The sequence below is a fragment of the Fukomys damarensis genome, unplaced genomic scaffold (genome assembly GCF_012274545.1).
Source record: "Fukomys damarensis isolate Sample0158 unplaced genomic scaffold, DMR_v1.0_HiC HiC_scaffold_27, whole genome shotgun sequence".
In the NCBI taxonomy this organism is placed as follows: domain Eukaryota; kingdom Metazoa; phylum Chordata; class Mammalia; order Rodentia; family Bathyergidae; genus Fukomys; species Fukomys damarensis.
In genome coordinates, this window is record NW_022900939.1 from 7,365,642 (window position 1) to 7,387,297 (window position 21,656).

The 21,656-nt window shown below is 60.6% G+C and overlaps 2 protein-coding genes across 9 annotated transcripts in view; one reads left to right on the forward strand and one right to left on the reverse strand.

Annotated features, from left to right (window-relative positions):
• The window catches only part of Tp53i11 (tumor protein p53 inducible protein 11), a 10,566-nt gene extending 748 nt beyond the window's left edge, over positions 1–9,818 (forward strand). Inside the window, exons 1-8 of one of the 2 annotated variants that reach the window (XM_010612503.3) lie at positions 39–841; positions 5,870–5,940; positions 6,274–6,428; positions 6,770–6,828; positions 6,994–7,042; positions 7,337–7,433; positions 7,853–7,954; positions 8,125–9,818. In XM_010612503.3, the coding sequence (XP_010610805.1) occupies positions 6,300–6,428; positions 6,770–6,828; positions 6,994–7,042; positions 7,337–7,433; positions 7,853–7,954; positions 8,125–8,258 (570 nt within the window). In that variant the 5' untranslated portion in view covers positions 39–841; positions 5,870–5,940; positions 6,274–6,299 and the 3' untranslated portion in view covers positions 8,259–9,818. Of the gene's footprint in view, positions 1–38; positions 842–5,869; positions 5,941–6,273; positions 6,429–6,769; positions 6,829–6,993; positions 7,043–7,336; positions 7,434–7,852; positions 7,955–8,124 lie in introns of those variants that run through there. The other variant, XM_010612502.3, reaches the window with a different exon arrangement.
• A 53-nt stretch (positions 9,819–9,871) lies between these two features.
• Positions 9,872–21,656, reverse strand: part of Tspan18 (tetraspanin 18) — a 114,792-nt gene continuing 103,007 nt past the window's right edge. For all 7 annotated transcript variants that reach the window (XM_033756860.1, XM_033756859.1, XM_010612507.2 and 4 more), the window contains 5 exons: positions 17,235–17,309; positions 16,518–16,616; positions 15,993–16,175; positions 13,491–13,574; positions 9,872–12,056 (listed from right to left, as the gene is read on the reverse strand). In XM_033756860.1, the coding sequence (XP_033612751.1) occupies positions 12,009–12,056; positions 13,491–13,574; positions 15,993–16,175; positions 16,518–16,616; positions 17,235–17,309 (489 nt within the window). In that variant the 3' untranslated portion in view covers positions 9,872–12,008. The remainder of the gene's footprint in view (positions 12,057–13,490; positions 13,575–15,992; positions 16,176–16,517; positions 16,617–17,234; positions 17,310–21,656) is intronic.

A 21,656-nucleotide genomic window follows, 5' to 3' on the forward strand; every position in this document is an offset into this window, starting at 1 on the left:
TGGACCTGGCGCAGGGTGGGCTGGGGCCTCGGGTAGCGCGGACACACTCGCGCCCACCAGGGGGTGGGTAGAGGACGGGCCTGACCGCCTCGCCCAGGCCGGCACTCCCTGGGGTCCTCTCTCTCGCCCCCACCCAATCGCGCGCTCTAACCTTCACCTCCTTGCCGCCCTGGGGCGGCAGATTTCTCTGCGGAGCAAGGAGGCGGGGGCAGGAGGCTGGGAGGCCGAGAACCAGGGCTGCCCCAAGCCCTGCGCAGATGGCTGAGGCCGCCCAGCCCCACTCCCCGTGCTTCCTGTTTGGTTTCTTTTAGACAAACTTTCTGGCCTTCGGGGAGACGTCCCGGTCGGCAGGATGTGCGCTCAAACTGCGTAGCCGGGCCTCGCCACCTCTGGTGGCCTGCGGAGAGGGGGCTGCGACTAACAGCCGGCAGATCCCAGGGATACTGGGGTCGCTTGGGTGAAAAAGGGACCCTGGTTGTCCCTTGGCCCCAGACTCAGCCTAGGGAAAGAAGGAAAGGAGGGTTTGGGGTGATTAGAAAGCAAGAGCTTCTCGCGGTCTCCTGTGTCTCCTCGGTGAAATGGACCGGCCCCCCCTCAATGTCCTCTCTGGCCCCAGCCTCACAAGAGCCAGCTGTCCTGGCTTCTCTTCTTCCCAGAAGCTGCCGGCTTCAGGATTTGCAGAAGTGGCTGTCCCTTCCTGCTGGTCCACTGCCTGACTGTTCTCTGCAAAGGCCAGGCTCCCACCCTAGGTTCTCCTGGTGCCCTTCTGCGACAAAGAGCGCCCCCAGGGGGAAGGGAGGGACTGCCGAACCCCTCCTCCTCTTCACCCAGTAGTCTTGGGGTATGCTTTATTTTTACTTATGGAGCAAAATATTGGGGGGCATCACCTCCAAAAGAACTTCTTGAGCAATGTGCCTGCACCATTCCAGGCTCTTGGGGAGAAAGCTGAAGACCAAATAAAGTTTCTTGTCCCCAGGGAGCTGACACTTAGGGGGCTAAGGAAGAAGCAAGTGAGCAATCAATAAAGCAAACTATGTAGTATACCAGAAGTTGAGGGGAAAATGTGGAATGTTGGGGTGTTAAGGACAGAGAGAGGGGCTGCCACATTAAATAAGGTGAACCTGGAGGCCTCCCAGAGCAGTTGACTTTGAGCTAAAGCTTTGAAAGGGTGAGCTGTGCGTGGAGCTGTGGAAAGGAGAGGTGCTGCAGAGAATGGCTTGTGCAAAGGACCTGGGGCTGTTGGGTGGAGAAGGGGGAGGGAAAAGGCTGGCTGGGAAGGGAGGGAACCCACAAATTTCACAGACAGGGAAGTGACACTCAGAGGACATCTGTCACCCAGGACACACCCCAGAAATGTGGCTCTGACCTCTAGCCCACCATGCTTCCCCTGTATCTCGGATCTCAGCTGCTCACCCCACCCCAGCACATTGGCCACGCCCCTCCCAGGGCCCAGCCCACCTGCAGCTTACAGGGCAGCAACCCGGGCTTAGTGTCCCTGAGGGTCCCAGTCCCTCCTGTGGTCCCCCTGCCCACCTGCAGCCGTGTACTCAGGTGGCCTCTTTCTCCTGACCCAAAGTGACCCGTGTCGTGGTCCACCTTCTTATGGCCACCCCCTTCGAAACAGCTCATTCTGTACGGGTGTGGAATTCCCTGAAGGGTTTGGTTTGGTCCAGGGAAAACTGAGTCTTTTGCTCTGAAAATAACCATAGCAGCATTATTGTTGAGCATTTACTACAAAACTTGTAGTATTCCCGATGTGCTCTGTGTGTCTGCTCATCTGGGAGATGGGTGTTATTATCATACGCATTTAACAGCTGTGCAAACCAAGGCCCAAAGAGGCAGCAACCCAGGCCCAAAGCCATGCAGTGGGCAGGGGGCAGAGCCAGTGTGTAAGCATAGACCCTTCGCCTGCTCCTGTAGGCGCCAAGCCAGAGCCTGATGTGGAGGAGACCCTCGGCCCTGGAAGGGGTGTGGCCCATCCTGGGCCTTGGAAAAGCTCAGTGACACTGGCGCCTGCCTCTAGGTGCGGCCAGAGGAACAGCTCATCACTGACTTCTGAAAAAAATTGGCTCAGTTTGGCGGAGTGTCCTTTCAGTTCCTTGAAGGCTGGCACAGGGGCGGGGTGCAGGGAGGTGAGGTGCTGCTGCTGCTGCTTCTCCCCAGAGCTGTGGCCACAAGGATGCAGGCTCCAGAATGTCCCCATGATGATGACAGCACAGCTGAGGGCCCTGACACGGTCATCAGGCTGAGCAGCAGGCTGGGGTTGAAAAGGACAGGAATTCCCGATGTGCCCACCCCTGAGAGTGACAGCTGGGACAGGAAAGGCCTTCTGGGTGACTTCTGGGTGGGGATGCCTGGTGTCCCCTCCCCGCTGTCCCTCACACTCTGTTGTCAGCAGGGAGGAAGTATTTATTTTGGCCCCTGAAGCTCTGGAGATGTCTGTGAGGAAAGCTGGGCTTCCTCTGCCTTTTGGAAACGGGAAGGAAGGAAGCAATAGGGACAGGACTTGTCATGGGCGGTGGCAGCTGCTGGCTGTCCTGGGTGGCAAGAGAGGCTTGGAGGCTGGAACCTGGGGGGCCTTGAAGACCACACCCTGCTTTTTTAGACAAGGAAACCGAGTCCTGAAGTCAGGCCCTGCCTTGCCAGTGACGCGGACTCTGGTGCGGCCCCGGCTGTCCTGCAGCTCCCCCTGAGTCAGGACAGACAAACCCTGCGCGCCCAGCTCCGAGCTCATGTTCCTGGATGTGCTTGGAAACGGGGTTGGAAGCCTGCTGCGGACTGGGGAGCGCTCCCCACCCCACGGGCCCCAGCGGTGTCCTCTTCTGCCCCGCCCACCCGTCACCCTGGCTTTCTGAAGCAGCAGGGCCGAGCCCAGCGGTGACATGGAGTGGGGAGAGGGTCCCGGGGGGCCACGGCACCCTGTGCTGGCTCCGCCTCCAGCCTGCTCTCTGCCACACCAGTGTGCCCCCAGCCTGGCCTGGGAACTCCACAGGACCTGTGCCCCAGAGGCAGCTGTGCGGGGCCCTCTGCAGCAGCATGACACCCCCGGGTCTGTGTTTCTAACCACCCCTTCCCGCCTGGCGACCGAGTGGCCCCTGGGACAGCAGGTCGGGGCCAAGGCCTGGCTAGGACATGTGTGATCCTGGACATGGACTCAGGGCCCCCATGACCCCGGGAGATGGGGTCCCATTTGCTGAGCCGCGGTGGTGGGGTCCTGACCCGGGCTTTAGATGCAGCCCTAGACCCCCGCGCTCCTTCTGCCCCCTACTCCGGCCAGGCCCTTCTGAGGCCCCCTCCCTTGCTGCCCGGCACTGCCTGACCCGGACCCCACTTCCAGCTATTCTGTGCCCAGCGATAACAGAACAATGGGCCTGGGCCGCAGCCTCTGCCAGGGCCACGACCCAGGGCAGGCTGGACCCCGGGGCTGGGCTCGCTGGGGCCACCATAAGTGAGGCGGGCAAGGACGAGCTCACCAAAACACCTCTCTGTCTCCCTTACCACCACCCAGGCGCGCGCACACTTGGCAGGCCCTCCCGGAGCAGCCACATTTGCACAGCGGGCTTGGTTTGTATCCCGGCTCTGCCACTTAGCCCAAGGGACACACGAATGTGCCACTGGGCCTCCGTTTTCTCATCTGTACAATGGGAGCAAACGAGGCCATTCTCGTAGGTGGAGGTCACCAGGAGCCTCCGTGTGGACCTGTGCGCAGCTCCCCGCTCTGGCCCCAACACAGATGTGGCAGGGAGCTGGGGACAGGTGTTGGCACCAGCTGGGGAGGGGCGGTTGCTGCCTCGGATCAGCCTGCTTTGGAATGGAAGCCGCTCCCTGGCGGAGGTGCTCAGCACAGTGACCTCCTGAGTCACCGGGATGCTGGCAGCTGGCGGAGGTTCCGGCCCCTTCCTGCCTCCATCCCTCCCTCCCGGCCTTGGTTCTGAAGCTGGTCCTTCTGGGCAGTCTCCTAGACAGGACAGAGCTGCAGTCCCTCCGTTTCTATGGAAACCAGGCTTCCCAGAAGGGGGAGCTGGGGGGAGTCCTCGGGACCTGCAGGGCAGCTCAGCTGTGGCCTGGGCCCAGTTTGGTGGACACTCGTTTATGTTATTGGTTGCTGTGCTTTGTGGGCCCTCGTGGGCAGCTCTCCTTATTCCGCTTCACAACGCTGGGATCTGAGAAGCAGAGGTCTGTTTCGCAGATGAGACACGTAGGCTCAGACAAGTTAAGTGACTTTCCTGAGCTCACAGAGCAGTGACGGGAAAGAGTTGGCTCTGAGCCCAGGTTTCCCCAGTCGTTGAGAATGAGACCCCGGCCCCACCTTGGCATCTTCCCCTGACTTTTGTACCCCTGGTGAGCCCCTCTCTTCCTGGCCTGGCTCTGCCTGGCTGTCCCCAGGAGCTACTTGGAGGTGCGTCCTTCAAGCCCACAGCGGGGGGAGGGCGGGTCGGGCCCGCGGTGCCCCAGCTTGGCTGTGGCAGGGCTCACAGCTCCTCTGCATCACGACTCTGTCCAGACAGAAGTCACAGAAGAGATTAAGTGCTTGCTCACAGGCACACAGCTAGGAAGAGGTAGATCAGGACTAGGGTCTCGACTACCTGGTAAGAAGAAAAGGGCGAAAATAAAGACCAACCACGTGTGGGTGGTGGTAAACGCCTGTAATTCCAGCACTTCGGGCAGCTGAGGCAGAAGGATCACAAGTCTGAGCTCAGTGTGAAGACCCCGGGTTCGAGCCCCTGTACTGCAGAAGAAATAATCAAATGGGAGTGGGCCTCTGAGTCCCACAGCCTGGTGCTGAACGGCAGGAGCTGCGGTGAAGGCCGTATACTTTATGACCCCATTTATGTAACATATTTGAGGAACCCAAAACAAAGCCATAGACCCAGAGCAGACCCAGGCTGCCTGCAGGGGGCGGGGGCAGAGCAAGGGTGTCCGGGGGGTAATAAAACTGCTCTGTCCTGAGTGGGAGGCTCCGGCTTTGCTGTGCTAAATGTGTACAGCTGTGCAACAACACAAACAAAAGGGTCCCTGTTGCTGTGTGTTAAGAAAAAGGCCAGAGGGAGGCCAGGAGAGGAATCGGGGAGGACCGGGTGACACCCGAGGGACAGGCCCAGGGACTGGGCTTGTCGGAGACCCAGGCTAACTGCAGTTCCGGCCTGGATCCCGGAGGGCAGTGGTAGGCGGCTGGGGTGGGGCAGTGCTGTGGGCCCTGGGGGTGCTGTGCCGGGTGGCTCTGTGTACTTTGTGAAGGTGACGGGGTGTAGTAGCAGGGAAGGCACAAGAACAGCACCTGGTCTTGGGAGATGAGCTCAGGGAGACATCTGCTGCCCTTGCCAAACCCGAGCTGTCACACTTGTCCCTGTTTATATGGCTAAAGCCACTGTGTTCACCCCCTCTCCCTGTATTATTTGTTCTGGTGTTTGTTTGTGTGGCTGTTTATTTAAAGCGCTGGAAGGCTTGAGGCACACCTGTAATTCCAGAACTCTGGGAGGCTGAGGCAGGAAGATCCTGAATTTGAGCCCAGCCAGGGCAATTTAGCGACCTAGTGAGACCCTGTCTCAAAAAATAAAAATGGCTGAGCCGAGCTGGGCATGTAACACAGTGAGCAAGGCCTGGGTTCCACCCTCAACATATCAGAAATAAAAAAATAAGAATAAAGTGCCAAACTGGGCTTGCAGGAGGAGGGGACGTGGTGATCTTTGTGCACCTGTCCTGGCAGCCATCATGAGGCTCAGAGGCTGGGATGGGCCTGGGGACGCAGCAATGGGTAGCAGGGTCCCTGGAGGAGGGACAGGCAGCTTCTGAACCTACTGGTGGGGGTCCCCAGGGATCTGCAGAATGAAGGAGCCCTGAGCCCCACCGCACCTGTGTTCTTTTCTAGACTGTGCTCTACGGCCAAGGACCTGCGCAGCTCTGCCCGGGCTGAGCCCGCACACGCTTGGCTCACAGCAGGTGCCCGCGGCTGGGGGTGGGGAGAATGGGAAGGGGCGGGGCCTGGGCCAGGGACCTCCACCAGCACCAGGCTGCTTCCCGGCTTAATGTGTTGGGGGCCACCGCCCCTGTCCCTTCCTGGGATCCTGAGGTTTGGGGGAGGTGTGCTGGAGGTCTGCGGGGATTATCTGGGTGGATCCCAGAGCCCCCCACCCCCGCCAGGCCTAGGCACGTGCCCCCCTCTGAAGCCTTGTGGCCCGGGGCCCAGGCCCCTAGCCGCCCTGCGGCACCCTTTGGGGTGGGCCGACTGGGGCTCTCCAGCCTGGTGACCCGGCCCTGGCCCTGTCCACCCAGCCCCTCTGCACGGGCTCCAGGACACCATGGCGGCCAAGCAGCCCCCGCCTCTCATGAAGAAGCACAGCCAGACGGACCTTGTGAGCCGCCTGAAGACGCGGAAGATCCTGGGCGTGGGCGGGGAGGACGATGACGGAGAAGTGCACCGCTCCAAGGTGGGTCCGGCGACCGCTGGGGAGAGCAGAGAGCTGCCCGTGCGGTGGGTGCCGCTGTAGGAGCTTTATTAACCTTGCTGCCCCAGAGCGGCAGGTTCAGTGATGTATCCACTGTATAGGTGAGGAAACCGAGGCCCAGAGAGGCCAAGCCGCGATCTCAAGTCCACACAGGCAGGTGGCGGGAGCAGGCTCATACCCACGCTCTCGTTCTTAGCCCCCTGATTTTCTTCTCTTACGCTGTGGTGACCAGAGGAGGGAGGAGCAGGGCAGCCGCTTTCGCCAGCAGGAAAACCCAAGCAAGTCCCGGGGCCGCGCCTCTGACCCCGCCTTTTTGTCCACAGATCAGCCAGGTCCTGGGCAATGAGATCAAGTTTGCGGTCAGGGAGCCCCTGGGGCTCAGGTGAGCCCTCTTGACTTGGGGGAGGTGGGGTGGGGCTGTAGGGAGGACAGAGATTGGATTCCGCAGTGTTATCCCCTCCCCAAACCACCGGTCGGGCGCTCGAGGGCGCCTCCTAGGCGCGGGGCTGGCGGGCCAGGCGTGACCTCCCTCTCCGCCTCTCCCCAGGGTCTGGCAGTTCGTGTCTGCCGTGCTGTTCTCCGCCATCGCCGTCATGGTGAGACCCCGCTCCCAGCCCTGGGACCCGGCCCTGGGCGGGGACTGGCGGGACCCTGGACTCAAGAACTGGACTGGGGCTCTGGGTGTGGTTCTGGGGGCCCCTGGATGCCGGTTGGCTTATCTTGGTGCCCACCAGGGACCACCCTAGTCCCCATCTGTGGCCCTGGGAACCGCGGTTTCCTGTCCTGGGGCGGAGGGGTGGGGCTACCGTGTCTGCCCAGCGCTGCCCTGGCCTAGTTGGGGGGAGACCCTCCCCCCGCGCCTTGCCTCCAGCTCCTCTCACTGTGCGCAGGCCCTGGCCTTTCCCGAGCAGCTCTACGACGCGGTCTTCGATGGAGTCGAGGTCACCAGCAAGACCCCCATCCGCCTCTACGGGGGCGCCCTCCTCAGTGAGTGCTGCTGGGGGACCTAGGGAGGAGCGGGTGAGGGGACACAGGTCCTTTGCGGGACCCTGCCTCCCAGGCGACTCTGCTGGGTGACTGCTGCCACCTGGCGGCTGTGGGTGGCACACGCGTGCGGGCGGCAGCCCGTCCGCGTCCTGCGGTGGCTTGGGCGCTGGGGTCCCAGGTTGCACAGCTCAGGCAGGGCGAAAGCCCAGAGTCACAGGACAGATTCAGAGCTCCGCTCCCCTTCTCTGCTAATGGAGACGGAGTCCCAGGGAGGGAAGGGACTGGCTCAGTGTCCCACAGGCAGGGTCTTGCCAGTGACATAAGTGGGCTGCCAGGCTGGATGACACCTCAGAGTGTGGGCTGGGCGAGGAGGCACAGGTCAGAGGAGCAGGCTGTCCCCTCCCGCTGTCCCCACGCAGGCATCTCCCTGATCATGTGGAACGCACTGTACACGGCCGAGAAGGTCATTATCCGGTGGACGCTGCTCACGGAAGCCTGCTACTTCGGGGTCCAGTTTGTGGGTGAGTCCTGTGTGGCCTGAGGGAGGTTGCTGGGGGGCAGGGCAGGACCCTAAATGCAGAGCGCAGAGTGGTGGCCACTGCAGGGCTCCAGCCTGGTGTGGCTTCCTGTGGGGCAAGGCATGGGGATGCGGCCTCCCCTCTGACCTGTCCCTCTGGCCTTTCTCCCTCAGTGGTCACTGCCACGCTGGCTGAGACGGGCCTGGTGTCTCTGGGGACCCTGCTGCTTCTGGTCAGCCGCCTCCTCTTCATGGTCATCAGCATTAACTACTATTACCAAGTCGGCCGGAAACCCAAGAAAGTCTAGCGGGGCAGAGACCTGCACATGCTGGGCCAGGTGGCTCTGGGGCATCTGCTCCCCTTTGACTCCTGGAAGGCAGCCCCCCATCCTGACCCAGTGCCCCCAGGAAGGTAGGGTGAGCCCTTTCCCTCCTGAATGCTCCAGAGGCTGTGGCTCCTGGGCTTCCAGGCTCACAGGCCAGTTGGGGAGATGGGCATCTGCACCCCACTTCCTTACCCCGCACAGGGATACACCCCCTTCCCCTCCACAGGTCCCAACCGGAGAGCAGAGTCCTGGGGTGTGGTCTGAGCCGAGGGCCCCCCTTTCCTCTCGTGAGAGCCTGCAGGCTGCCCCCCAGCACCCCGCAGAGCTGCCCTCTACTCCCAGACAACCCTAGAACATGACCCTGATCCTTGCCCACAGCCTGGGCCAGGTCGTGTGCCAGGCCCTGGAACACCACGCACACGGGCACACGCCCTTCCCAGGCCCGGTGGGGGCTGCAGCTGGCCCGGAGTGGGCGCCTCCCTTGACCTTTCTGCGGGGCTGGCCCACCTGCACAGACTTAACTGTCTCCCCCAGAACCCTCCCCAGCTGGCTGGGTGCGGAGGGGCCTGAGCCCCCTGCCCTGCAAAGGGACACACACAGACAGCGGGGGAGCGGGCTGAGGTGACAGGTAGGTCTGGAGACGAGAAAGGAGAGCAGTTGTGTCCCTGTCCCATCCTCCAAGGCCTGGTTCCCCTCTGGCTGCCTGCCTTCTCCCTGAGGACCTTTCCCCCAGACTCCCCCCAGCCATCCCCAAGGCCTGGCTGGGCCAGGCTTCGTGCCCCTCCACAGAAGGGTAAACAGAAGCGATTCAGCAGCCTCTTCCTGTCACTTCCCCTTCTCCAAGACATGGGAGAAGAGGAGGAGGCCTTCCTGTCCTGTAGGCAGTGACATGCACATGCCTGGCAGGCGTGGCTACGAAGATGAGGAGGGGCCAGGTAGGGCCCTGAGCTTGCACCAGGCCGAGTAGCATAGAGCCTGGACTCGGGAGGCAGGCAGGAGCCGCTGTCTTCCGCCAGCAGGCAGAAGTCCGGGGCCCAGCCGCTCCTCTGGGTGGCAGGCAGCTACCACCGGCACACTAAGGTTCCCTGGGCAGCAGCCGTGCGTGGGGCCTCTGACGGCCAATCCACAGCCGCATTGGGCAGCAGGTGCTGCAGCCTCTGCCTCGGAGCTCTGATGGGGTCCTGGGTTACCCAGGTGTGGCTTAAACACTGCTGTGAAGCTGGGGTATAGCTGTGGGCTTGGGGTCACGAGGTCTGGCAGGTGTGTGGGGACGGGGGACAAGACGGCAGGGAGGTCTGGGGGTTGGGAAGGAGGCAGTGGTGGAGAGGACTGGGCACCCTGTGCCTAGCGAGGAAGCCAGGCGGACCCCACTCTGCCACTGGGCTTGGGGTGCCCCGGCCAGCCCCTTCCCTGGAGCCCAGCACCCCTTGTCCAGCTTCTGTCTCCACTTGGGCCACCCCACTCCTGAGTCAGGACCACCTTTATTCACGGTCACTATTTATTCTTCGTTCCTTCTTTTTGTAAGAAACAGTCACAAAAACCAGTGCAAAACCATCCGTGTGGGCGTCCTGTTTTATATTACAAAACTGCTCTTGATATAGAATATAAAAGGGGGGCTTGCACAGGAGAAAACCATGATAAATTATCTCTGCTGTCTGCTGCTAGGGACATTTACAGATTTCAAAATAGACTTTTGATGCGTGACCCACTGAGAGGGATGAGGGAGTTGGGGGCTCAGCTGGTTGGGGGATCTGGCCTGGAACCCTGGGCACAGGTGGAGAGGGGCATAGCGTGAGGCTAGATACCAGCGGGGCTCCCAGGAGGGTGCAGATCCTCTGCCCTCGCCCTCTCTAACGTGCCCCTTCTGGAGACTGGCTCTCCACAGTGCAGACACAGTGGCCTCTCCTGGCACCTTTCTGGTACCCCTGACTGCAGCTGGGCTGTAGTCCTGCCTGGCTGGGGTGGGGCGAGGTTTGGGGTCCACCGCGCAGCAGCCATTTGCCTTTCCCAGAAGCTCCACGGGCAGGTCCCATGGATCCTGGGGGTGCAGCCTCTAGGGAACACACAGCATCATTTATGGTGATGCCAGGGCTGGCTACATCTGATGAGGGGCAGGGAACAGGCAGGGAGCCCTGGTTTCTAGATTGCAACTCTTTCAGCTGGCTGGAAAGCTTGACAGGAGGCTGGATATGGGGCAGGGGGAGACGGAATGAGTTCTAGGATCTGAAGAGGGACAGCAGGTGCTGTGCTGTTTCCCCCCATGCCCATGGCAAACATCACTAATCAAATTCAAGGGGCCTGCCAGACATCATTAACCAAATTCAAGGTGCCCATCAGACATCACTAGTAAGGGTTCCACGGCCCTCTCCCACTGGGCACAGACCAAACCTCTGTGTCAGCACAACCCCCTAATCATCAGGGTGGTCTAGAGTGTGAAGCTTGTATGTTTGGGACATTGCGTGGATGACAGCCTCTGAGTCTATGGGGAAATTTCTGCCCGAGCCTGGAGGCAACACTCAAATGTCCTGTGGACAGTGAAAGGACAGGAAACTGACAGCAGGAATGGCTGAGATGCCCAAGGGTTCTTCAGCCTGCACACAAGGAGGCTGGCGGGAGTTGTCGTGTGACCTGAACACTCCAGAAAGGAGGGGCCAAATGGAAGTGTGGACAGAACCACAAACAGGAGCCTCTTCTATCTGGCGATGCCAAAGTCAGAGCAGTCCAGAGGCAGGAGGGTGCCTCAGGAGGTAGTGAGCTCTCCACCTCAGGAGGTATGCAACAAGGTGGAGAATGTGTGGCAGGAACCTCGCAGGACACGTTCAAGCCTCAGTTCTGGGTGGGGAGAAGGAGAACAAGATGATCCTGGGGGCTTCTTTCACCCTGAGAGTCAGGGAGCTGGGAAGAGACGGAGAGGGGAGCAGTGTGGACGGGGGATGTGACGCACATACGTGGGGGAGTTCGACACACAGGAGGTGGGAGGGTCACAGTGCAGACTTCCTTTGCTGGAGAGCTGGGAGGAGGCAGTTTCTGGCCAGCAGGCCACTTCTGGGGGCCCAGGACGCCGAGGCCTCGGGGCTGTGTGACAGCAATTCTGCTGGAGTCCTGGGTGGAGCGGCAGCAGCCTGGAGCCGGCTGGGGCTCTGTTCGAAGTTGCCCGCCGAGCTGTGTGAATGTGAACAGCCCCTGGCCCTCTCTGGGCCTCTTTGGCCCAGCAGATGGGAAAGCAAGAACTCTGCCAGTGGAGCTGCTCTGGATCCAGTGTCTCCACACAGCCGCCTCTCCACCCAGCCGGAAGTGGGGGCAGCTGTGCCATCCTCCCCGAGACCAGGCATGGTGCTGAGTCCTGAGCCCCTAAAGATGGGGCCACCAAGTCTCCCTCAGGGTTTGGGAGCAGTGGTTCCTTGCTGCCGGAATCCTTGCTTCCTTGGAGGCAGGGGAGGCCCAAGTCTGCCTGGGCGGGGCCCTGGCATGGTGTTCCTTTGGTCCCGGGGCAGAGGGCCTCACGGGTCAGAGCTGCGGTCCTGTCCTAAGCCCGTGGCTCCTGCCCTGGAGTCCAAGTGGGGCCATGTCCACGTTTCTGTCTTCATTTTGTTGAAAAAATCGCTCGGCGCCTGCCCTTTTCCGGGCCACCGGCTGGAGCCTCCTCTCCTCCCCGGTGAGGGGGTGGGGTGGGGGAGGGGAGGGCCGTGGGCTCCAGGCAGTGCTGGGCGGGGTGCCTCCAGGCCCCACCCTCTACTGGATGCCCCTGAAGAGGCACATGGCGAAGATCATGACAAAAAGCTGCAAGAAAGCGGGGTGACTCGTCAGGCTAGGCCCACAGTGTCTAGGTCCCTGGGAGGGGAAGAGGCCATTTGCTTCCGGTTCACAGTCCGGCAGCAAAGAGTCAAGGGTTCAAATCCATCTGCTCCCTTTACCTTCTTTGGATCTGAGCATGTATTGGGAGCTTATCAGGTGCCCGGCCCACCTCCAAGTGCTTTCCCAAAAATCTTTCTGCAGACCAGGGAGCAAGGCACAGAGAGGGTGCATAACTGGCAAAGGCCACACAGATACAAGTTGGGGAACTAGGGTTTGAGTCCAGGCGTGCTGACCACAGAGCCCATGCTCGGACCCCTGCATCCCACCTTCCAGCCCCCAGGAGGGGCTGAGATTTAAGTATCAGGCAATTATCTACCCAGGTAATGAGGCACAGCAGCTGCAACCTTCCCAGGGGTAAGAACAGAGCACCAGGGCCTTGGGGTGGGGGGAAGCAGAGACCCCGACTTGGGCTGGATTTGCGGAGTTCCCACCCCAGCCCCACCAGAGCGCTTCTGGGCGCATCGCAGATGGCTGCCCACAGCTCCGAGGTCCTGACTCCAGCCTGGGGGGTGCGTGAGGGCGGGGATCAGGTACAGCTGCCTCGCTGAGCTCAGCACGCAGCACTGGGCAGAGATTACCACGACGCCCGCCCATGAGCTGCCCACTGGCCCCGCGAGCGCACACGATCTCCCCGCCCCCGTGCAACCTGTCGGCTTCTCCTTCACAGCGGCCCTACTGGAGCCAAGTAGGCGGGGTGAGCAAGGCTGGTCTTCTGCAGCAGCCAGTTTGAGATCTCAAAGGGGCCTCCTCTCTGGCTGAGCGCCACCGCATGGTGGCTCTGAGGTCTGCAGCTGTTCAAACTTTTTTTTTTTTTTTTTTTTTTTTTTTTTTTTTGCATTTCTGGGTTTGAACCCAGGTCGGTAGCACTGAGCTACATCCCCAGCCTTTTTTATATTTTTTGAGATAGGACCTCGTTATGTTATCCAAGCTGGGTTTGAATTTGAAACCCACCTGTCTAAGGCTCCCAGAGTGCTGGGATTACAGGTGTGTGTGCACCTGCACACTTGGCTGCAGATCGCCTCTGAGGGGGCTCACGGGCCCTCGGGTGGAAGGCTAAGACCACCACTTCGAGGTTAACAAGGCCCCTCAGGCCCTGAACACCCCCACCTTTCAAGGTGCTGCCCTCCTCCCGCTCGAGATGTGAGTGGGGAGTTCGGGTAGGGTGGCTCAGGGCCTTGCTGCCCCCACTGCTGTGCGACGAAGTGTCCCCACACCTAGCCGTGTTGTCTGCAGAGTCCGGAGGGGTCCGGGTGGCAGGGCTGACAGCCCCGGGCCCACAGCAGGAACCCCCGTCCTGTCCTGGCTCAGGGAAGCGTGGAAGGGAGGTGGGCACCCCCTCCATGCGGGGCTCCCCCTTACCTCGATGGCCAGCACCCCAATGGCCAGGGCTCCTGCCAGGTAGACATAGGTTTCGAAGGTGTTGAGGATCACCGTGTAGCAACCCTGTGGGGAAGGACCCAGGTGGAGCCACGGCCGGGAGGGACTGGATGTGGGTGGCAGGTGACCCACAAACACGGCCGTCCAGGGGCGCTCACCGAAGTCCCTCCTGGGGACGCGCACAGCAGAGCAGGTGAGAGGGTCCGATAGGGGGAAAGCCAGGCTCGCAGCCCGGACTCAGGCACCTTGCACCTGTCATCTTTGCAGCATGCCACCCCCTGACCCCAGCTACTGGAGCCAGGCGCCTGCTAGGTGCTGTGGGTGAATACAGATCTCAGGGAAGAAGCTTCTTGCACGGAAAGCTGCATGTTCTCTGGGCCCAGCCAGAGGGCCTGCAAGGGACGAGGCCCTGGTGCTGGGGCAGTCACCTTGTCCTCGTTGGGTGACTCCCGATGTTTCTGACCTGCGATGCCGCTGGCCTCCCCATGTGCCCTCAGCTGGCCACCTGCCTGCCAACTGCAGCCTCAGGCCACCAGCACCACATCCGTGGGTCCCCACACTCGAGGCACTGGGAAGGCAGGGGCTCCTCCCTCTGGGTCCCGGGCCCCGGCTCCGCACTCAGAGCTCCGCGTGCACCCGGGGGTATCGCAGCGCAGCACCAAGCCTCACCCGGTCACCTGACCACGCGGGCCATGGCCAGCACCTGTCCTCCCACAGGGAGGGAGGCCCTCAGCCCGTTCCCAATGGTGGGGTGAGCTCGGCCCCTCAGAATCCAGCCAGCACATCCAAATGCACGCCGATTATGGCTCGATCTGCATGGGCTCAGAGGCAGGGCTTTGGCCCTGGGCACTGCGCCCACCCGTGTGTTCGCCTGCCACTGAGTCCAGAGCAGACCGCACCTGAGGAGGTGACCGGACGCGGTCCCAGGAGCCCACTTTTGTCCCCAGCTCCTATTTTGTCCCCTACTCCCTGGCCACCAAGATGGAGCAGCTGTCCTTCCCTGGGCCCTTCCGCCACCCCGTTTCTGTTACAAATGCGTGCTGGGCTTTGGGGACGGGCGCCTTGGAGAGGAATCAATGGGATGGCGCTCGCGAGTGTCAGGGGAGAAATCACAACCCCTCTCCTGATGGGCGCGGCCACGCAGGGGTCTCTCAGCGGGGTCTGAGTCCAGAGCCGGCCCAGGGCGGGTGGATCTGCCCACAGGAAGGCGGCTGAGCTGTGACCCCAGCTCCCTCCCAAGGATCAGAAACACCCTTGTCTTTCACACCAAATCCTCAACCCTCAACCCGTGGCCTCTCTGCTCCACAGGGCAAGTGGTCCAGGCTCTGTCTGTTGGGATACTCTGCTCTCCGAGGGGGCCCTGTCCTCTGCCAGGTCCCAAGTGGCTGCACTCCATAGAGGGCCAAGGACATGGCTCTGGTTAGGCAGATCACCTCTGCCTGCCTGGCCATCTGCAGGGGAGGCCTGTGGTGGTCCTGGGCGACTACCTGGTGGTGACGTTCTCTCTTCAAGGGGCCAGTGGAACATGGTGGACATCAGCAGCCTCTACCCCAGGACAGGGACCCTGGGGCCTTCAGCAAATGTGACAGCCCCGGCCTGCCGGGCATTTCTGGGGAATCCCACAGTGGACACTTAGGTCTTTGTCCCCTGCAGGAAGTCAGGGTCATGGGGCCAGGGGACAGAATGAATGTGGCTTTGGGGCTCCTGTGTCTCTGATGGCCCCGGGCAGGTACAGAGACAGAGGGGCCAAGTTCGTGGAGCCAAGCAGGGCGGCAATGGCATCACCAGGGCACAGGGGTCACCTCTCCTAGACCCCAGGAAGCCTGCCCCATGTGTCCCCAACTCTAGTCCTTCTCCTGTTTAATTTCCACCATGGCAGTCGATTCGCTGTGAATGGCTACTTCCTGTCTGCTGTCTGCCTCTCTTCTTCCTGTCCCCTAGTTCCTGTCCCCAGTTGGCTCTTGAGTGCCTGCAACAGCCTGACAGCGCCAGGGACCTGGGTACCGCTCAGCAGCCCCAGCCTCTGCTCCCTCCCTTCCTGCCCAACCTGATGTTGTGTATGTAACACACACACACACACACACACACACACACACACACACTCCAGGGGAGGGACCCTGCTTCTCTAACATGCAAGAAGTCAGGGTTTCCTCCAGGGCTGGGGGAACCCACAGCTTGCAAGCCAGAGCAGAGACGTGTGTGTACAGGCTTCCCTGCTGAGGTCAGGTCGGGAGACCTCGCTCCCTTCCAGACGAAGGGGTGCTCCCCCCATGGTGAAGGCGAGCGTCCTCTAAACAAGAGTGTGTGGCTAGGCAGTGTCTGTCCCCCTCCCCTGACCGCACTGTCAGCTCAGGACACACAGGAGAGCCCCTCACCCCAGCCCAGCCCCTCCAACTGCGCACCGAGCTCAGGCTCAGGCCCTGCGCAGGCACAGGGGCCCAGCTCACAGCCAGCGCCTTCCCAGGGTTCCCGAGCGAGCCGCACCTGCCTGTTGATGAACTGGCTCTGCCCCAGCAGGCAGTCCTCCCGGCCGAGCAGCACGCCGTCCCGGGCCTGGGGCTCCCTCTGGCAGCAGGCTTCTGGCACCTCCTCACTGTCCAGGGTCAGCAGGCGAAACACCGATGCCAACTTAAAGTCTTCGGGCCCGTTCACCCCACAGCAGCCAAACTGCAGGAGAGCAGGGAACAGGGCAGGGGCTGGAGCAGGGGCACCAGAGGACAGACGGCCCTCGAGAGGAGAGTCACAGAGCAGGCTTGTGCGGCTGCAGTACAGTCTCTCGGCCTCTCTCGGCCGGTAGGGCCCTCATTCACTTTTCTCATCTTCAGTGATGGTGAGGCTGCAAGCGGGCCTCACCCCACATCTGGACTGTGACTGCCCGGCCATGGCTGCCCCGGGTGCTCTGTGGATCTGCGTTCGAGCTGGTCTGGGCTCAGGGGCAAGTGCTGGGATCGACTGCGGATGTCTGGCGCGGACAGAGGAACAGGAAGTCATCCCTGGGGAGGCACTCACTGTGATCATGACGGAGTTCCAGGTGGCGGAGAAGACGTCTGTGTCATTACTGCCCTGGTAGTGCTTGGTGAGCTCCTTGGTGAAGAACTCGCGGGTCAGCTGGAGACAGAGGGGAGGTGCTGAGGCCAAAGCTCGGTGCCATCCGTCCCTGCCAGCTCCCTGTTTCTGGTGAGGTGCAGGTGACAGCGAGGGTACCAACCAGGCTGCCGTCCCTTCCCGGGGCCTGCGTCCTCCCCTCAATGTGACAAGGCCCTGCACAGAGGCCTCGCGACCTGGGTGTCGGGCCTGCTGCAGGCCCAGCTTAGGCCTGCAGTTCTGCTCAGAGGGAGGGGCATGGGTCAGGGGTGCCCATCACCCAACTCCTTCCTCTCAGCAGCTCCTCCGGGTGGAACTAGCAGATGCCTTGGGTCCTTAGTCACCTGCACCTCTCGGACACCACTCTGACGCCGGCGCCCTGGCCCTGCCTGCTGCCTTTCCTGTGATGTCCACTCGGGGGAGCCGCTGAGGTCCCGGTGGGTGGAGCCCAGAGAGGATGCTGGGCAGAGGCTCCCTGCCAGTGCTGACCCCACCCCCGTCAGCGATGGCCTCAGGGACCATCCTCAGACTCTTTGGGCTGGCACTGCAAGCTCAGTGAGATCTTGGAGGAGAGGAGGCGGCCCTGTATGGCCACCAGCCCTTTGTGGGTCATGGGAGCGGGAGAGGTGGGCTGGGACATACGTTTTCCCTGAAGATGAAGGCCAGGATGGCTGCTGACAGCTCTGCCAGGAAGATGATCAGGATGAACAGGAAGAACTGCAAAGACAGGGGCCAGCTTGTGAGCCCGGAGAGGACGGGCAGCTGCTTGAGCACATACCCTCCACCTGTCACCTGACTGAGAGATGCCCTGTCATCAATCAGGTATTTCTCAAGACAGACATCCCAGTGATCCATCTTTGGAGTCAGCAAAGTTGAAACAGAAATATGAAAGAAGTGAACGTATGAACAGTCTTTCCATAACACAGTACCTCTTAGGCCCCTTGGTGCAGTGTACAACCTGAACAACCCTACTTGGCAGTCCTAGAAAGAGGTTGCTTGTGAAATTCCTCTGGGCTCCCTCCAAGCAGATTTCCTTCTAGGAAACGGACTGTCCAGGCTGTGGGAATCTTGAGCTCTTGGGAATCCCAGGTTGGCTTTTCCCATCCTGCCAGTCCCAGGGCCATCTCTCCCTGTCCCTGTTCTGCTTCTCATGGGAATTAAGTAGGCCACATTGCCCTTCAGTTGAAGTTGAAGGAGCAAGACTGGAGGCCAGGTCGTGTGAGCATGACAACCTGAAAACCTAGGGTCTTGGAGTTTGATATCCAACCGGCAGCCCCTCTGCTCCCCTCACGGAATTCACAATGCTCCTGTCGGGCAGTCACTGGCTAGGTGGTCTCTTCCAGGAAGAACCCGGCCGCCTCTGCCTCTCATGCCACCCGGTCCAGATCTAGCTACTTCCAGTGAGAAGCCTTTCCTCACCCCCACCCCAGCCATCCCCAGCATGGTGTCCGATGAGACTTCCCCATCCGGCCTCCCTCACCGGGACGGAACTTGGCATGCGGCACACCCAGTGCATGAGACACAGTGGCTACAATCGCAGGCCGTGAGGTGCATGAGTCCGGGAGGGGGCAGCTCCCAGTGGCGACTGTGGCTTTGCTACGTGAGGGTCCCTGCTGGCAGAAGAGGAAGTCCTTTGCCTTTGTTCCTTGGCATCTGCAAAGTCTGCTATCACCCACCCGGGAGCCACCAGCAGAAGACTTGATCTCTGGTGCACACGGGGGTTCCTTCCTATGCCCTTCCCAGGCACCCAGGAAGCCTGGGGTCCCTCCTTCCTGGTCCTGTGTGACTTGGGACAATTCTTCAAACCCTTTCCTCGTCATACAATGGGGCTGTGCACCCACACCCACTTCTGGGGGGTCATGGTGTCACGACGGAAAAGTGACAAGTCAGGGGCTCAGGACCGTGCAGATGCCCTGGCTCACACCCATGTGCTGGGCACTGCCACCTCCCAGTGGTCCCCCCTTTGGTACCGGGGATCAAACTCAGGACGTTGAGCTTTCGAGGAAGGTGGTAGAACCAATGAGCTACATTCCTGCCCCCTCAGCCCCTCCCAGTGCCCTTTGTGCCACCCATGTTGCCTTCAGGAGTCTCTTCCGGTCAGAAGCTTTGTCCCTGTCCCCACCGTGGGGAGCCTCTAGACCCACCTTGACAGCGTCTGCTGTGTAGAGGTGCCTCACTGCCTGGCCAGGAAAGAACTGTGCATGGCTTTAAGGACCCTCATCCAGGACACAACACGGACACAAAACAACTCCTAGACTTGGCAACTAGGGTGTTTTTAAGATGTCCAAATCCACAGAGGCCCCACTCAGACTGATCTGAGGAACTCGGTGTGGATCTGCCCAATCCTGGTCCCAGCTCCCCCTCCAGCCAGAGTGCTGCACTTCCAGAAGGCGAGGGTGATCCCAGGCCGGCGTTGAGGACAGAAGGAAGAAGCAGCTCCTTTGCCTTCGCCTCTAGGCATCTGCAAAACCCAGGGTGGGGCGAGCATCTCCGGGATCTGGCGCAGCTGCCCCTGTAGGGTACTCATACTACATTTTGTCACCCCAAGGTCCTCACTCCCATGAGTCTGGCTGGCCTTGAATGCTGTGCCCTCTGCCTCTCCTTCCGGTGGCAGTGACGGAGCCCCTGGCAGGGGGCCTGGCACTTCCATTTATCTGGTGATGGATGGTCATCCGGCTCCAACCTCCCGGGCCGGTATCTACGAGGAGCCGCTCCCACTCTGCCCTCTCCTGGCTGCTGGCAGGTCCTCAAGCTGGCGAAGAGCAGTCCCGGAAATGGTCTTTGTCCACAGCGATGTGCCTGAGCTGGCGGGGGCTCCAAGTCACAACTGGGTCAGAGGTGAGCGATGATGGAGGCGGATTGCAAAGCTCGCGGACTCCTGCTCATGACCAAGGCGCATGCGCGACCCACGGCGCCTGGGCACCACAACACGAACATGTGAGGTGCAATCCCTAGGGTGCATGAGCGATCCCGAATGCCTGAGCGCATGTTCAAGAGAACACAACACCGGCATGGTGGGACATCTGCCCAGAAGACAGCCGCGGATCAAGGGGGATGTGGAGATCCTGGGGGCAGCTGGTGTAAACCAGCACCCATTACCCTGGCACTGTGCAGCGACCCCTCCTGGCAGCCCAGCGAGCAGCACCCCGGTCAGCAGCATCCCATTTTCTTGATGGGTCTTGGGGCTCAGAGAGGAGCAGCACGACCTCCTGGCTGGCACAGCGGGGCGACTGTCGCCCCAGGGCTGAACACAGCTTCTCAGCATCGTGTTAGCCTGGAAACCCTATGAGCTTCCGGGTCTTGGATTTCCAAACAGCCTGCTTGATCCGTTCTGGGTCAATGCCAGTCCTCTGATTTTCCATTTATCAGGTGCGCCTGAGAGCTGGGCACACAGGTAAGCAGGGTGTGTGTTTTCTCACCGGATCATGGACACAGCACTCACTGCCGCTGGCGGAGGTGCAGCTGTCTGCATTTCACACTGGAGAAATCTGAGATCCAGAGAGGTTAAGGAACCAGACCCAGGACTTCCAGCCTACATTCCAAAGCCCTTGCTCTTACCCACACTTCGGGTACCACCTCCTTTTTGTCCTTTCCATCCAGGGCAATTTGTTCAGCACACCCTTGGGGCCAGACACTGGTGAGCCTGCATTCATCTGGCTGGGCGGCTTTGCTCCGACAGTCCACACACTGAGGCCAGCCGCTGCTTGGCGGGATGTTAACACCAGCACCCAAGTGGCTGTCTCACCACGTGTGAGCTTTCCCGGGATTTCTCGCCCATCTGTCACAAGCCGCGGCTGCTTTCCGTTCTCATTTCTAATAAATATTTACCAAATTTACATATTTCACGTACAATTCAGCTTGTCTATTTTTTAAATACACTGCTTTTATGCTGTTCTCTTCCAATTTGGCACGCCTTTGTTGAAAAATATTTTTTTAAAACTAGGATCTTAAAATTAGCCAAAAAGACTCCTGGAGATACTCAGAAAGGTGATGACGGTGTGTCACTGCCACACCAGGCACCCCAGGCCAGGGTCATGAGGGGCAAGAAACCGCGCCTCCAGACAGACCAGCCGCCAGGTGATGTGGCCCTCAGCCGAGGGTCCCCAATCCTGTGGGTTCTCAGCCTTGGAGCAGGCAGCTGGGGGCGCTCAGCGAACCCTCTCCTGGCCTGAGGAGCCACCATCCCGAGGGGGCCAAAGTCCTCTCTACACCTTCCAGAGTCTGGAACCGTCCAGCTCCAGAGGACCCCGGATGGTGCTGGGGGAGACCCTGTGCCTCCTCGGCTGGAGCCACCACCATCTGACCAGCTTCAAGGCGGAAGAGAGAGAGTGGTTCTTCGGTTCTTGGGTCAGAAACTTCTTAAAATCCTTCAGCATCCACTCCCCCAGAACCCCTCTCCAATGTACCCCACACACGCAGCACTCACGAGAACATATTACATGCACACAAAACTTACACACACGTGCTGAACACACATGTGCAGTGCCACCCAGTGTGCTTGTAACGGCACACATCACATGTACAGTGTACACGCGTGCAGTATACATGCCCACACACTGAGGCCATGTCAGAATATCTGCATGTGAACTTTGGGCCCTGGGTACATTGGCGGAGGGGTGGGCTGCATAGGGCCCGGTCTGGGAGACAGGCAGGGCCCGGGATGCAGGTGACCCTGCCTCTGACCAGCACTGGGACCTCAGTCAGGCTTCATGAACTGGGCCCAGGAAGGCAGGCAGGCAGGAAGAGACGACAGAGACAGGACAGCTCAGAAGAGGGACAGGGGAAGAACAGGACAGCAACAGAGATGGAGGGGCTGGGAGACAAAGAGGGAGAGGAGGGAGGGAGAGAGAGACTAGGACACAGACAGAGTCAAAGAATATGAGGTCAAGGGAAGGACCTGCCCAGCAGCCAGGCCCTCACTGTCCCGGAGGGTGACTGTGCAGATCCTGTTCTGTCCCGGGGCCTCAGTCTCCTCCCCAGCAATGAGCAGACCGCGTCCTTCCAGCTGGCAGGCTTGCAGTGAGCACTTAGCTCGCAGAGTTGAGAGACACAGCGGCCCGGGGC